We start from the raw sequence: 16,739 nt of genomic DNA, 5'->3' as shown, positions 1-16,739 counted from the left end.
ACATTCTGAAGAAATGGTGAGAGTGAGCTGAAAATGAGTCTTTTGGCCAATTTATATACGAGGGACCATTGTGCAATTAGGGGACTTTTAAATCCTCTCCGCGGTCCCCGTAGGTTTGAATCGCAATTCGATTCAGTCACCAGTTGTATTTTGGCCCCCGAATTTTCAGTTTAATCGATTTAATCCTGGTTTTTATTTTTACATTTTTCGTGAATTGATCCCCTAATTTCTTTTTTTCTCTCTTTTGCAGTTCATTTTTAAATACCGATTGAATCCATTAATTCCAATTTACTTCAATTTGGTCCTCTAATTTTATTTTGTTTTATTTTATCATTATTATTTTTTTCCTTTCTTCATATCATTATTTTATTACTTAAAAACTTTAACCATTTCTTATTTATTTACCTTTTTTATTTTTTTTATTTTTTTTCCTTTTTTATTATTTTATTACTATTATTTTTTAAATATTGGCTTATTATTATTATTATTATTATTATTATTATTATTATTTATCTAATATTTTCGATTTTTTTAGAAGAGGTCCAACTAATCAAAGGTAAGTAACTCGAATCGAATTTTTAAATTTCAATTTTCGCAATTAAAGACAACCGACAAATTAATTGGTACCGAAAGGGCGGTTCAAGGGTGCTAATCCTTCCTTGACTGTAATCGACTCCCGAACCCGACACGTTTCTGGTACAACACAGATCAAGTAAGATGGTGTCCGACCCACCTAAATTCGTTTTAAAGTGGTCGGTGGCGACTCCAACCCAATTATTCAAGTCGAAGCCCAATTCCGGGCCCAACCGAAATAGACGGTTCCGACAGCTTGGCGACTCCGCTAGGGACCGGTAAGTGAGTTAGGCCGAAATTAATTTTCGGTTGTCTTTTTATGCGAAAATGGTAAATTTAAATTTAAATTTATTTATTCGATTCCAGTTATTTACCTTTGATTATTTTTCAAATAAATAGTTGTACTAACATTTTTTAATGATTTCAGATTTTTCAAAGTTTTCATCTCAGGCTCTATACCCGAGCTCCAAACCCTATTTAAGTGGGGGTGAAAGCGACGCCTTCGTGTGAATTTATTCACCGTGCGGGCCTAGCAAGTAGCCTTCGGGATTCATATACCTTATGTCTTCGTGTGGATTTATTCATCGTGCGGGCATAAGGGAATGTGTCCTCTCGAGTTTAACTTAGTTCACACAAGCCTGTGATGGGCTTAGGACTAAGGGTCTGGCAAGCCCAAGGGGGCACCGAAAGGATAACTCGAGTACCTTTTTAGAACCTAAACCGGGAGAGTGTAGGGAATTAGAGCCCACCCCAAGACCTCATTCCAAACCCTATGATACTTTGTTTCCTGCTTTATTTTCTGTTCAAAGCATGCGAACTAGACAAATATGCGGTTAGGATTTGTTTGAAATTAGCATGCGGGATAGAGATCATGTCCGGGTAGGAATTAAAGCATGCGGGGTAGATATCATGTGGGGTAGGATTTTTCTTTTTTTTTTTGTTTTGATTTACCTCACTAACCCTTTTATTTTTTTTTCTCTTTTATTTTGTGTTCATCGTTTGCATCATTTAAAACGATGTGTTGATCCACCAAAAATATGTTTGTTAAACATGAATAATTTGTATTAATGGACAAAGGGGTTACAATACAAAGAGATAAAAAGCTCAGAAGTCCAGCCGTGGTCAAAGAATACTCAGAGGCAAAGGTTGCAGGGGCAAGACGAGGAAAATGTTGCTGACCCAGACGCTCCTTTTGAAAACTACGATAACAAGTGGCGAAACCCCAACTAAGCTGCAGACCATTGTTGACGAATTCTAGAAACAAGTCGTTAAACTTCGGATAGAGGGCTCCAATGGAATTTTTGTTTGGATCAAGCTCGACATAGAGTGAAAGCCGGAGATGCAGTCTTTCGAGACCCCTTTTGGGGCAAGCAGCCCATCACCTACACAAGTTTAGCCAAAGGAGCCGGAATGGTTCGACAGGATATTCAACCAGTGAAAAAGACGAATCAACTTGTCAAAAGCTGTGCAGGATTTGTACCATCAAAAAAGTTTTTGTCTCTTCAGACGTAACACTTTTGTCACCAATAAGGGTTATTCAGAATAACAATCACATTTTTTGGATCAATGCCTCGGACAATTCATGCATCATATATTTAGACATTTTGCATTTTTTATTTTCTTTGCATTTTGTTATTTTCTTTGCATTCACATTAACTAACATAAACATGTCTCATCAAAGGGAGCAAATACTGGATACACCGCCTCAAGCATTGGACACAGCCCATCCGCATAACACTCGTTTGAAGAAGAAGAGGATGGAAGCCAGAATTACACAAATCGAGGAGAATATGTTGAAACTACAGAGAGAGTTAGAAGAAAAGATAAATCAGAGTAGCAAGAGTACCCTAGATGCAATCACGAAAGGCCAAGAGTCCTTGATCGATCAGATCGTTGCCAAGTTAGTTGGCTTACGTCAGACAAGTGTGCCTGGGGCAGGCTCATCGGAAGGGGTAACCATGCCACCTACCCGTAAGTGGTTGTCTCACCCAGAATCTTACCAGGACTTCAAGATAATTCGGATAGTTATCGTATTCCGAAATTTGAAGAAGAGGTCAAAATAACGAGGGTAGAAGTTACCATTAACCCAGGAGGTAGAACGGGTGGAAAACCTCCCCTGAAGAAGAAAGAAAGAGAGATCATCAACATTTCAAAGTCGTTTCCAGTCGTACCCTTTTGTAGGCAAAACCCAAGGAAGGAAAAAGAACATTTTGATCCCATTCCCATGACATACAAGGAGCTCTACCAACAACTGTTTGACGCACATGTGGTGTCACCCTATCCCTAGATACCTCTAAAGCCCCCATACCCCAGGTGGTATGACAAAAATGTGCATTGTGAATATCATGGCAGTGTTCCAGGGCATGCTATCGAAAATTGCCTCCCCTTTAAAGGGTTATCCAAAGAATGCGCAACAGGGGTTGGATTCATTTTAATAATTCAGAATCACTCCACGTTGCATAGAACCCCCAACCAAATCATGAAGAGAATAAGGAAAGTGCAGTTACCGAGGAAAAAGGTAAAAAGGCCAAAACCAGAGTTTCCGAAGTGAAGTTACCTCTTGCTTGGGTATGGAGGCAAATGATAAATGAGGGATTTCTTACACCACATCTTAGCACATCAGATTCCAAAAGTGACAGTTATTGTTGTTATCACAATGAAGATGGACATGATGTACAAGAATGTGCCGAATTTAGAGCATTGATCCAACTAATGATGGACAGAAAGAGCTGGAATTTTACGATGAAAGCAATGACACTCCTAAAGCAGAAAGAGTCATGGCAAGTGGGGCATCCTGATGAGGCCTTATTCAATTTTGAGACATCTTGTTTGAATTTGTTTTTGATTTTTTGGGACTTGTTTTTGAACTTTCTTTGGATATTTGAATAAATTTATGCTACTTTAAAGAATATCATCGGAATTAAGAAACTCTGTAAATGGTTAAAAGTTACAGATCTTTGACGAAGTAACATGATTTAAAAACAAGGACTTTGACCTTACCCAGAATATACACTCAAACACCATACCCTGCTCTTGCAATTAATCAATAAAACATTTTCCTTTCATATGGTGCGGACAACATGGGGCATCCTTCTGCATATGACATTACTATGCTTTTTATTTAAGACGTTCAATGATGATCACGATCTTCACATGTGGAATAGTCGAGTGGGCAAATCTAGTTTAGGTCAGTTGCTTGGAAATTGAACTCTAAAGATTAGATTCCTTGACTTTCAAAAACACCTAGACTATAACAAGTTCTTCTTAACAATCTTAAGAAATTAAATCCGTAAAAACTGAGCTATTCCACTAAGGCAATTGGTTATAGAGGAAACTTCAAAGCTCTGACCTTATGAGTAGATTACGTTCAAACCATGACGTTGCTCGGACACTTGGTAATTCAGTGTTTGCTCCACTGCTTTTGTCAGGCTGAAGACTTTGTGATGAGATGAACCCTTCAGTTAAACATGATAAAACTGATTATAATGTTAAAGTTGTCCCTCTAAAGCAATTGGTTAAACGCCCCAGCTTTATGGATTCAGCTAGCCAGATAACGACAAATTAAATCAAATTTATCTAAGCAAGAAATTTTCGGTAATGATGGACTAAGGGAGTTGAGGAACACCTGTTATAGTCAATTTTCACACGAGCACTCAAGGATTTCAATTTTAGACTGATATTTCTGCATTACCTTTGTTAGAGGAGCTTACAAAACTTGAACAAATGGAAGATTTCGGAGAACCGAAATAGAAGGTCTAGTAATCGATAATGCTAGTTGCGTCATTTTGTCCGCATCCAATTAAAAAGCCAAGCCAAGGAAAAGAGTCTGTTACAATGACAAAAAAAATGACATTTTTTTTTCTTTTTGCCAGAACCTTAGAAAATAGGAGGCCAACCTAAAGCCGAGTCATCCCTTTGAACATTTGTCAAAGAGCTGTAACTCTGAAATCATAAAGGAGCTATTGCTTCCTTTGATATACTTTGAACTCATTTTGATTCAATTACGAACAATATTTTACAGAATTTTCATCTTTTTCCCTCCTAAAACAAGAAAAAAGGAGAAAAACATTTTCAAACAGGACAGTCTCAGGTATGAAAGGTCTGTAAAGCCAAAGCCCGGAAAAGAGAATGGGGCACGATCGATTCCAAGGACCAGATTGGCAGACAAAGCACGAGACTCCATCCAAGAAATAACACATAATTTATTCATGTTGCATGCATCTTAGACATACTTAGGTGCATCACATTCATCATTTTAGCATACATAATTTTGCAGCTTTCAGAGTCAAGCTTCGACTTCAGGATGAAGGTTACTCGACTTGCAAGCACCTTTAAAGAATGATGGTGTAACTCAGCAGCAAGAAGCTACACCTCAACCAACTTTACATAACTACAGATCTCAGAACCAATTTCAGATGGGTTCGAGAACCAATTCAGATCAAATTCAGTTCAGCGCAACTCAACAATGAGCAACATGTTTCCAGTTTATGTCTTCAAGCCAGATTTCAATTCCACAACGGAAGATATTTGGCTGTCAGAATTCATCAACGGGCTTTCCCATAAAATGGGAGTCATCCAAAGATTGTCTTGCTTGGTTCTCGCTCAGAGGAACCACCTGAAGAATCATGACCGGCTTCGGCCCGTTAAGGGAAGCCATTTTTTTTAAACAAACTATTTGTAGCATAGTTTAAGCCGAGAAGGGCTATCTGACAAAGACCTTCGAGTTCGATTACACTCAGCTTCGAGGGCACATCATTTGCAGCATAACTTAAGTCGAGAAGGGTTATCTGCCAACCAAAGACCTTTGAGTTCGACTACGCTCAGCTCAACGGCACATCATTTGCAGTATAGCTTAAGTCGAGAAGGGCTATCTGCCAAAGACCCCCGAGTTCGATTACACTCAGCTTCGAGGGCACATCATTTACAGCATAACTCAAGGCTAGAAGGGTTATCTGTCACAAAAGACCTTCGAGTTCGATTACACTCAGCTTCGAGGGCACATCATTTGCAACATAACTTAAATCGAAAAGGGTTATCTGCCAACCAAAGACCTTCGAGTTCGACCACGCTCAGCTCCAAGGCACATCATTTGCAGCATAGCTTAAGTCGAGAAGGGCTATCTGCCAAAGACCCCCGAGTTCGATTACACTCAGCTTCGAGGGCATATCATCTACAGCATAACTCAAGGTTAGAAGGGTTATCTGTCACCAAAGACCTTCGAGTTCGACTACGCTCAGCTCCAAGGCATATCATTTGCAGCATAACTTAAGTCGAGAAGGGTTATCTGACAACAAAAGACCTTTGAGTTCGACTACGCTCAGCTCAACGGCATATCATTTGCAGCACAACTTAAGTCTAGAAAGGTTGTCTGCCAACAAAAGACCTTTGAGTTCGACTACGCTCAGCTCAACGGCACATCATTTGAAATTTGCAGTATAGCTTAAGTCGAGAAGGACTATCTACCAAAGACCCCCGAGTTCGATTACACTCAGCTTCGAGGGCACATTATTTACAACATAACTCAAGGCTATAAGGGTTATCTGTGACCAAAAGACCTTTGAGTTCGACTACGCTCAGCTCCAAGGCACATCATTTGCAGCATAGCTTAAGCCGAGAAAAGCTATCTGTCAACGAAGACCTTTCGAGTTTGATCACATTCAGCTCGAGTACCTATCAACAACATGGTGGAGTCAAGAAACTACTTGCCAGTCGAACTTTTAACCAAGGTCTTTAAACCGAGAAGAAGACCGAAGTGGACTACATTCCGATTCAAATTCTAAACTACGGTTCCAATTTTATCATTTCAAGGTGGACTCGACCTCGCGACGAGGGAGCCAACCACAACTCAATTCGACAGGGAGTTATTCTTCAACTCCACCGAACGAAAATTTGTGTCTTTTTATCTTTGTCCTATTTTTCGTTCCACGAAAAAGGACAAAGAGGGGCAGCTGTAGACACTTATTTTCGTCTGGATTTATTTTTTCTATATTTATATAATAATATAATATAATTTTTGAATATGTTTTTTAATATATATATATATATATATATATTATATAGTTTCGAAAACATTTCGAAAATATATATATTATATAATTTTTGAAAAATTTTGAAAACATATATAATGTATAGTTTTTGAAAATACTTTTGAAAATATATAATATATAGTTTTAAAATCATTTTGAAAAAATATATATAGTATATAGTTTTGAAAATATTTTTTGAAATCTTATATAATATTTTTAAATTATTTTTGAAAACTATATAATATATAGTTTTGTAAATTTTTTAAGAATATAATATATAGTTTTAAAAAAATATTTTTAAAATATATATATTATATAGTTTATATTATATTTTCGTTTCATTTTATTCATTTCATTTAATTTAATCAATTTTTTTTTGGGGTCCAGATCCAGTCCAACAAGTCTCAGTTCGATTTGTAAGGCCTGAACCAGCCCAGTAAGCGTTAGGGTTTGGAACCCTAAAAATGATGCCAGTCAATGCGCCGCATGGGGGAGTCAAGGGGACACGCATGGCCAACAATCAACACCGAAACGGCCGGCCGGGATCCCGGGACTGACCCATCCCGGGATAGCCGGTCAACCACGAACCCATGACCCCGAAATATCCGGGATCGTCCCAGAAATCACCGGAAACAGCCTCCCAACGGGCTATATAAATACTAGAGGAGAACGGTATCAAAGGGGAGGAGAGAACCCATCAGGAACCAATACCCAAACAGAGAACAAAAGATCACAACACGAAACCACCATCATCAAGGCTGCATCGAACAGAAAAAACATCAACACAACCAATATCATCGACACAGAAACCACAACCGAGGCACCACACAGAACCCATAGAAAGCTAACAACATCAACAGTACCTACGGCAAACTACGAAACCAACCAAAGACGAAACAAAAACATTTCAAAACCCACATACGAGGAGAGCAAAACTAGTAAATAACCAGATCATGCCGGAACCGGGAGGAACACGACGAGAAGGCGAAGAGTTTCATCGGCGAAGGTAAAGGGTCGAGTATATTTTTGCAGATCTACTACAATCTAGGGGTTGTTTTGTGGATTGGTGGCTAGATCCGAGTTCCGGGGTGGAGAGAAGTGTTCTGAGTGGCTCGGGTTTTTCCCGGCCGCCGCGAGCGACGACCGTGGCGGCAGCGGCACGGCGGGGAAGCTTCGGCTGGTGGCCGGCCATCGGGGAAGGGAGAGTGTTCTCTCTCGTTTAAGAAGATAACATTCTGAAGAAATGGTGAGAGTGAGCTGAAAATGAGTCTTTTGGCCAATTTATATACGAGGGACCATTGTGCAATTAGGGGATTTTTAAATCCTCTCCGCGGTCCCCGTAGGTTTGAATCGCAATTCGATTCAGTCACCAGTTGTATTTTGGCCCCCGAATTTTCAGTTTAATCGATTTAATCCTAGTTTTTATTTTTACATTTTTCGTGAATTGATCCCCTAATTTCTTTTTTTCTCTCTTTTGCAGTTCATTTTTAAATACTGATTGAATCCATTAATTCCAATTTACTTCAATTTGGTCCTCTAATTTTATTTTGTTTTATTTTATCATTATTATTTTTTTCCTTTCTTCATATTATTATTTTATTACTTAAAAACTTTAACCATTTCTTATTTATTTACCTTTTTTATTTTTTTTATTTTTTTCCTTTTTTATTTTTTTATTACTATTATTTTTTAAATATTGGCTTATTATTATTATTATTATTATTATTTATCTAATATTTTTGATTTTTTTAGAAGAGGTCCAACTAATCAAAGGTAAGTAACTCGAATCGAATTTTTAAATTTCAATTTTCGTAATTAAAGACAACCGACAAATTAATTGGTACCGAAAGGGCGGTTAAAGGGTGCTAATTCTTCCTTGACCGTAATCGACTCCCAAACCCGACACGTTTCTGGTACAACACAGATCAAGTAAGATGGTGTCTGACCCACCTAAATTCGTTTTAAAATGGTTGGTGACGACTCCAACCCAATTATTCAAGTCGAAGCCCAATTCCGGGCCCAACCGAAATAGACGGTTCCGACACATACATTATGATTATTTGAAACTACGTATACTCAATATAAAATGAATTTTTTTATTAAAGAACTATCATTTTTTTAACCAATTGGTACGCATAATCTCAAAGCATTAATGGTAAAGGGCGACCAATTCGCTTCAAGGGAGGATTCAGATGAAACTGTCGCGTGGAACAAGTTATGATTACAAACAATCACAATCCAATTGACAAAAAAAACAGCACAAATCGGCAAAACTCAAACCAACATTGTCTATATTTTGTTTTTGGGATCAAAAGGTGAAAAATAGTAAAGAAACACATCTGGGCTAGTATAGGCCTCTCAAACAATCATACCAGCTTTGAGCAGTGCTTTATCAATCAGAATCCTCGTAAACTTCTCCATCAGATAGCTCATCAAACGATCTTATGTCAAGCTGATAGCGTAGGATACCTCCAATGCCACCGAACCCTCTGCAAAACTGTGATCCTTCCTGGGATTTGTTCGTGACGAATTCAAGAGAGCAACCAAAACGCTTGTACTCGTTGGCAAACCACTCAAGCAAGGGCATTTTCTCCTGAACTTCCAACTCTGCAGAGTTTTCAGGATCACGGAAGTTGCTCTGATCAGCTTCCTGCTCCTTGTTCAGGTGTTTTATGATAATTTCCCCAGTTGTACTGTGTTTTAGCATGTACCTATTGGTCTCTAGATTTTCCCACACAATAAGGATTTCTACAGCACCCATTTCCAGAGCCTTTAATGTATCATCTACGCCAAACACATACTTTCCAGTATCCTGGCTTATCTCCTCAAAGTATTTTCCAATTAATCGCTTTTCTTGTATGAACTTCACATTGGACAGTATTTCAGCAGAGAGCTCAATAGCCTGATTAAAACCGTTTTCACCGCCATACGAGACATCGACAACATTCAAAATCTTGGCTTGTAAACGAGGATCAAACATGTCAGACTGGCTCAATTCAGTCTTGAAGTCGGCCGAACCAGCCAGTATCAGCCCAGAAACATTGGGCTGACTGGTTGCAGGATTAATAAAGAACTGGGTGGCCAGTTCTGCGGTCTTTCTCACATAGTTGTGCCGCTTCTCCATTCTCAGACGAGCAAAACGCAGAGCTGACTGCCCTCCTCTTCCATGCTTCTTTGGTAGATCAACAGTGAATTTATGAAGTACCTCTCTCGTGTTCCCACTTAGCGTACCAAATAACGTGCCATTACCATCCATGACTATAAATCCAAACTTGTCATCAGACTCTAAAAGCTCATTCAAAGGTTCAGTATGGAACTTGTTATCACAAAGGTACAAGGAAGCATTTATAGGTTTGAAAGGTTCAAAATCAATAGTCACCTTCTTTTCCTTGCCATCTTCAGTAACAATCGTCCCGGTATAGAGCACCAGCCCATTAGGGGGCACCTTGTTATAGAGTTTCAACCTCTGTTGAGCAGAAGTAATGGCAGCCAACACAGACTGACGGTTGACCCTGCTTTTGATGTTCGATGCAGTTCCAAATTCATCGCCTAACATCTTCGTGACACGGGATATCTGATCACGAGGAGGCATTATAAGTGATATCATGCTGGTCCCATTTCCCCTTGCAGATTCCAGTGCCTTGATTAGCTTCTTTATTTTCCAGATCTCGATATTCTTGTCAGTTCCATGACCGTCAGCCATTTCCTATTGCGAAGAGCGAGAGAATAGACTGTAAAGAAAAAATACAGCAAAGACATAGGCCACAAGCTAGAAAAATGATTATGAATAATCTTTAACTTAGAGGTTTACACTGTTCAAAATCAAAAAAATACAAAAAGAAAATGGAAAAGGACAAGTGGATAGGCAAAGAAACAAGAGGAAGCAGTGGCAGCTTTAGGAAATTAAGCGATCATTTAGTCAATAATCCAAAGTCCACGTTAAGTTGATTATATCCAATCTAACAACACTCCCTTCAACTATATTATACCAAACTCAATCCGCATAAGAGCGCAAAGAACGAAAGATCAGCCAGGTTCTTCAATTTTTTAATTACGAACTATCTAAATATTATCGTAATTTATTCTGAACAGTGAGATCCGTAGGTGCAGTCGACATACTATTTTCCAAATCATCGAAAACAGATGGAAACTCAGAGGTGAAAAGAAAACGAAGATTAAGAAGCAGAAGAGCATACCTTAGCTCTTATCGGCGGCTGGAGAAGCAAGAGTTAAGAGATGGCGATTGGAGGTTGTTTGGTAGCTAGGGTTTCCAGAAAGCTTGTTAACGCTACCGCTTCAGCAGCTCTTGTAGCTGTTTTCTTTTTAACTAATGACATTCCGAACCGACACCCGAAGCTCCATCCTTTATATATTTATTTAATCTTTTGGGTGAAATACCGAAATGATACCTTTTGTTTCATTAATGTTTATTTTTTATAACTAAATTTCAAAATTAACATTTTAATCATTTACGTTATTAATTTATACTATTTTAATCTATTGAATTATCTTTATATAATATTTTAATTATTGAGATGTTAAATACCATTTGTTTGATAATATATCATATTAGTAAAAGAAGTTAATTCTTAATTTTAATTTTGAATTTTAAATAATATTAATTTGATCCTTAAATTTCATATAAAATTAGCATTTGGGCATTTCTAAAATGTATGACCATCATAATCAATTTGTCATCCATTAAACACTGTTGCAAGAGAGAAATGGTTGTAGAACTCGATGAATATGCTTATAATCATTTACCAAAGCCACAACAACAAACTATTAAAAACACTTGCACGCTAAATGGTTCAACAAATACACTGTCACATGTTCACAATCTTACAAATATAGCATGGAGGGAAAATATTCGTTTCCATCCCTCTAAAGGATCAAATTCCCTGACCCATTGTTGCTTTCTTCCTCAAGGTTCCTTCAAAATTGTAGCATAAATACAACAGAGTAGTCACCACTATATGGGAGCAACATGCGGATCCGAAAGCTTTAAAATTTTGAGGTGTTTATCGACCTAAGAATTCTCAGCCCGCTGTGGAATTTGCTTCGGATGGTCCCACAATTTCTTGGAAGGCATCCATATCAATGGTCATCTCTTCAATATCGGCCTCCGCCTCTGTCATTACCTCATCCCTCTCTCCTTCCATAGGTTCAACCCCATTTTGGATCGAATTAGGCTCTGGTTGAGCTTCTTCACTTGCCTTTTCTGGTTCTGGATCTGGTGGCATCGTTTCCGGGTAGGGTTTGGTGCAGGCCGTCAATGCAGAGGTTACCAGCAAATTCTAAAAAGTATTGAAAATTAAATACTTGACACTAAGTAGAAAAACATAACATATACTAATGGAATAAGAAAACACAAAAATGGTTGACTAGCTGGTTTGCACTTGGTTGATTCTTTGATCAAAAACCCCATATCAGATTTCTGATATCCTTTTGATTTCTTCTGTTAAACTCATTCAATTATCTGGAAAGAATCCATCGTCCATGGAACATTGACATCTTATCAAAGGAAATAGTGGCAAAGATTGATCTGGACTATGGAAAAACAGCCAGTACATGAGGTAGGACAGCCTAAATACATGTAGAGTACAATAAAACTGTAACATAAAGTCCTAGAAAACTTGATCTCTCAACTAGCATATCTCAATCCTCCACAAACAGGGACAACAGAAGAGGCGGCAGGTAAAGGCCTCAGTCCCCTCAAAATTTAGTCCCATTAGAAATTGTAAAAATTTAAATTAATACAATGGTAAAATTGAATTCACCAAATTTTTAATTCAATTTCGTCCCCCAAAATTCTGGCCTCATCCCTGATCATAAAGACTACATTGGACAATTTTAAAGAATTATAGGCATGGCCAAACAAATTAAAAATACATAAACTCAATCATCATATATAGGTCCATGATTTGCACTCATTGGAATCAACAAAATTCAAAAGGTCTCAAAAACTTTCAATCAATGTTAACTAAATAGCAGCAACTCTTTATTACCATACCTTTTCTAGTGCTAGGGCAAGCTTCGAGAGTTTTGGATAGATGCTTCTTGCAGCAAGTAAGATCTGTTGAGCATAAAATTGTGCTAAAATAAATTAATGTTGATAGAGTAAATAGAAAAGACATCACGGCATTTATCACTACAAGAATTTTGTTAGATCCCATACTAGACAGTTTTAAGTTTGAAGTTAGTCGCTGTAATATCACAAAATGTTAAAATTACTCTTTTTACATAAAAATTCAGTACTGGCTGCATTTGCATAGAGTGTCAATTGAAATAAGAAGTCCTAAATGCAAATAAACAAAACCAATTTAGGAATAACTAAAATTATTAGTAAAAAGATGATTATCGTGGTAAATGAAGAACAAAGAGAAAGTAACAATATCAACATATGTAATATACTACAAAGTAATCACCTCACAGATTCTTTGAAGGGTAAACGGTGGGCCCTCGATGAAACAATGAAGCTCTGCAAAAGGGAAAAAATGAATACTAGAACAAGAAGAAACCAAAACAGAAATTTGAAACAATTGCTTCACATAATCAGAAAGACTCTACATGATAATGAATACACAAAAAATTACTACGGCAAAATACAAGAATCATCTCAGCATTCTATCATTGTTTCTCCTCCATCCCACTATCAATACAAATATGCACGTTAGCTATTATCACTGCTCCTTGTGACTCTATTCTAATCTGATTTCTTTTCCCCTTAGTCGAGGGAGGCAGTTATTCGCTATTTTCTAAAGGTAATAGAGTAATAGAGTTAAAGGAACTTTTTTAAACTACTACTAGTTAACACTTGATCTAACAGACAAATGAAAGTGAAATCAACCCAAGAATCATAATTTTCTATTTCCTATTTCAGAAAGCTAGAGAAAGAGAGAGAGAACATGAACTATTCTTTATTTAATTACCTATAATCCAGAACATGACTCCAAGGATACCATCAGTTAGTGCACTAGTAATACCTTCCAGGGGAATCACTAAGCAAAGAGGAAATGTAATATGCATCTACAAGAATGCTTTTGTTATTTTCCAGCTCAAGAATGAGAGAAAGATTCAAGGGTGTCCCTATGAATATCATCTGATGCATAGCAGCAAAAAAATGCAACTTCAACCTTGTCAACTAATTCACATCTAGAAACAACAAAAATGAGCCCACCCATCGCTAAGGTTATTTTTCCTTCTAAAATCACAAGAATGCTTTAATGGAAACTTTATTGCTCACATTTGGGATACATGAGTAAACATGGTTGGGGAAGTACCTTCATCTAGCCGTGTAACCAACCCTAGGTAAGTTTCACCTAGTGAAGCATTTTGTTCATCAATTGTCATTTTTGCCTCAGGATACTCCGATAGAACCTTATGATAAATTAGTGAAAGAAGTAAGAATAAAATCTAGATGAAGAAATACTGCTGAAAAAGAAACTATCAAATTTCACTATACACAAAGGGCAGTAAATCCATAATAATTACAGAAAATAAGAATTCTATAACATTGTCAAAGTGATTAGAGAACATGAAAATAACCAGTTTCAATTGAAAGGATAGCATGCTCTTCAGTTTATCCCAATTATGCCTGCAACAAATACAGAAAATAAGAATTACAGTAAAATCTGTATTTGTTCTCTTTCATATTCCCATAACACCATAAAAACCGATGTTTGCCAAAATAAACGATGCATAAAACTATATGTGGAAGAATCAACTTTTACGTGACAGACAACTTTTGGGATTTAAAAAAACTAATAGACACACAATCCTGTTCTCATAAACCATCAAATTCCCTCCGCATAAGCCAGCTCAAACCTTCTAAGGATGAGTCCATGATGGAAGACCCAATAAGCCTTTAAAACAAACTCCTGTTTGGAAAGGAAATGAGTAAATTTTAGCTTAGCAACTTGATTAGGCTGATAATTATATCTTACTACAATATTTTTGTATATTAAGTAAATATTTTCTAAATGAAATTCTGACAAGTGGCTATGTTGGATCACCTCACACATAATAAGATGCAAAGATGAAGAACTCTCTTGTATTGCTTCAGAATTAAAAATGGTAAATGATGGAGTCTGGAAAACACTTCCTCGGTTGTAAGTTTTAACCTAATAAGAGCTCCAAAAAATTCCTCTATAAAGGCGTGTAATTCTATTTTTGGAAAAGCTTTTGCATATATATTCGACCATATTATTCGGTAGTGTCGGGAGATGTACAAATGTCCTGAGATCCCATACAACCCTAATTATTCCCCCAATGTGTTTCTATTATTGATCTCTTGATTTAACTTACTATTTCATCAGGGAAGTCCAACTGAGAGATACAATTTACATCACTAAATCTTCAGCAGTAGTGCTCTTGTGACTACATAATGCCATCAAACTTAGGAATAGAAAAACAATTACCAAGCCTGAGAATACTTAACCTTCCTTTCCATCACATGATTCTAGAGACACAAAAAACCTTAAGCACGAAAAGGGAAATAACATTTCCTATATACAAAATTTTGAAGTTGTTGGCCAAGATAAGTTACATACAACATGAAGAAGCGCTATTTCATGAACTCAAGGGTGTATGTTGGCCAACCCCAACTAAATTTTATGAATCACCAAGATGTTGGTTCACAATATTGTATAATATGAAGACACCAAATCCATATGCAAATAAAAATGAAGGGAAAACGAAAAATCCCATACAAAAAATTCCCAGTAGTGGAAATAACTTGCAGTGTGCGCCTAACTTGTTCTTCGTCTTGTTCTTGTTCTTCTTCTCGTTCTTGTTCTTCTTCTCGATTAATCTCAGGGTTCGAGTCCGTGCCTCTAAAATCGCAACAAAATATGGCCTCTCATCCAGTCAGTAGAAGAATTCGGCAAATCAATATTAATTAAAAAAAGAACAAATTAAAAAAAATCCTAAAACCAACCCATGATTCAAAACATGCTCCTGGTCGTGGTCATTGCCAGTGGAAGAATTTTCGGTGACAGAAGAAGCCTCCATTCCTACTTTGGATTGAGACTCGAGATTTCAGATTAGCGAAATTCCCCCCTGCTCTGTAGTATTAAGCAAAGGGAAAGGAGTAGGGCGAGCGGAAACCTCTTACTTTTTTCTTTTTTGGGTAAATTAGTATGTTTGGTAATCCAACTATTTCTCTAGTTCCGTTTTGATCAGTCAATTATTTTATTTTCAAAATTATACCTATACTTATGTTTTCGTCACCAATAGTTAAAAAATAAATAGAACTACCGACTTTCTTTTTAATTTTTTCAATAATAATTTGATATTATCTTATGACACTTTAGCATCATCGTTTTTTTTAACATACCAAAACATAATTTTAGGTTTGATTTAAAAATAATAATTGAGTGACTAAATATATAATTTACCCTTATTTTTCCCTATTACAAATATTATTTTGGATAAACTACCGTTTAACTCCCAAACTATCATTTTTATTTTGTTTTAGTCACAAACTATTACTTTTTTCAAAATCATATCTAATGTTATGTTTTGATTTCATTTTGATCACTTGTCGTTAAAAAATTAACAGTATTGCCTGACATTTTAATTTTTTTTCAATGATAACATGACATTATCTTATGGTAATACGCCAACTTCACCGTTAATTATTTAACTGTGAGTGACCAAAATAAAACTAAAATATAACAATAGGTATGATTTTGAAATAAAAATAGTTAAATGACCAAAACAAAATAAAAGTGTTCGTTAGGATACTAAATGTGTAGCTTACCCTATTATTATTACACAGCCATAAAAAATTACTCTTATTATTGAAAAAAATGTTTAGCCATTCTATCTGTCGGTCTTAGTGTCATTGGAAGCATTTTTTGTTACATTATTATATTAACTTACAAATAATATTTGATGAATATATTAATTACAATTTTACATTAATTAAAATTTTAAAACAAAATGTATCTATTAATATCCCAAAAATAGAATTTCCCCAACAATCTTGTTATATAAATATAAATGACATTTTTTTAATTTAAATATAATTTAAAAATTATAAAATACAAGTCAACAGCCGACAAAATTGATCGATATTAAATAGATTTGAGTAAATCAGGTATAATTATAAGACTCGATCAATTCAATTATTTAAGA

At 36.3% G+C, this 16,739-nt stretch overlaps 2 protein-coding genes across 5 annotated transcripts; both read right to left on the bottom strand.

Annotated features, from left to right (window-relative positions):
• Window positions 1-8,781: 8,781 nt before the first annotated feature.
• LOC120163887 (eukaryotic peptide chain release factor subunit 1-3) lies at window positions 8,782-10,903 on the bottom strand. 2 transcript variants are annotated; one of them, XM_039173703.1, is made up of 2 exons: window positions 10,796-10,903; window positions 8,782-10,330 (listed from the first exon to the last, which is right to left on the bottom strand). In XM_039173703.1, exon 2 carries the CDS (start codon window positions 10,300-10,302, stop codon window positions 8,992-8,994), a length of 1,311 nt encoding a protein of 436 aa, XP_039029634.1. In that variant the 5' UTR covers window positions 10,303-10,330; window positions 10,796-10,903; the 3' UTR covers window positions 8,782-8,991. The 2 variants fall into 2 exon arrangements, with proteins under 2 accessions (XP_039029634.1, XP_039029629.1); XM_039173698.1 differs by having other exon boundaries at window positions 8,782-10,305.
• A 478-nt stretch (window positions 10,904-11,381) lies between these two features.
• LOC120163864 (serine/threonine-protein phosphatase 4 regulatory subunit 2-like) lies at window positions 11,382-15,671 on the bottom strand. 3 transcript variants are annotated; one of them, XM_039173692.1, is made up of 8 exons: window positions 15,538-15,671; window positions 15,406-15,433; window positions 15,311-15,375; window positions 14,148-14,196; window positions 13,883-13,979; window positions 13,028-13,080; window positions 12,613-12,678; window positions 11,382-11,896 (listed from the first exon to the last, which is right to left on the bottom strand). In XM_039173692.1, the coding sequence occupies exons 1-8, from the start codon at window positions 15,609-15,611 to the stop codon at window positions 11,639-11,641; spliced, it is 690 nt and encodes a 229-aa protein (XP_039029623.1). In that variant the 5' UTR covers window positions 15,612-15,671; the 3' UTR covers window positions 11,382-11,638. The 3 variants fall into 3 exon arrangements, with proteins under 3 accessions (XP_039029623.1, XP_039029612.1, XP_039029620.1); XM_039173681.1 differs by having other exon boundaries at window positions 15,311-15,433; XM_039173689.1 differs by having other exon boundaries at window positions 11,384-11,896; window positions 12,613-12,675; window positions 15,311-15,433; window positions 15,538-15,670.
• Between the last annotated feature and the right edge of the window lie 1,068 nt (window positions 15,672-16,739).

Source organism: Hibiscus syriacus, unplaced genomic scaffold (genome assembly GCF_006381635.1).
Source record: "Hibiscus syriacus cultivar Baekdansim isolate YM2019G1 unplaced genomic scaffold, ASM638163v2 tig00002919_pilon, whole genome shotgun sequence".
In the NCBI taxonomy this organism is placed as follows: Eukaryota; Viridiplantae; Streptophyta; class Magnoliopsida; order Malvales; family Malvaceae; genus Hibiscus; species Hibiscus syriacus.
The sequence above is the reverse complement of the archived record's forward strand: the minus strand, read 5'-3'. Positions and strand labels throughout refer to the sequence as shown.

Excerpts from the sequence above, each read along its gene's own strand:
- LOC120163887 (XM_039173703.1), bottom strand. The coding sequence starts at position 10,302 with ATGGCTGACGGTCATGGAACTGACAAGAATATCGAGATCTGGAAAATA.
- LOC120163864 (XM_039173681.1), bottom strand. The coding sequence starts at position 15,611 with ATGGAGGCTTCTTCTGTCACCGAAAATTCTTCCACTGGCAATGACCAC. Across the intron at positions 13,980-14,147 it reads TATCCTTTCAATTGAAACTG|GTTCTATCGGAGTATCCTGA; the intron begins GTTATTTTCATG and ends ATTTATCATAAG. Across the intron at positions 12,679-13,027 it reads CCCTTCAAAGAATCTGTGAG|CAGATCTTACTTGCTGCAAG; the intron begins GTGATTACTTTG and ends TTTTATGCTCAA.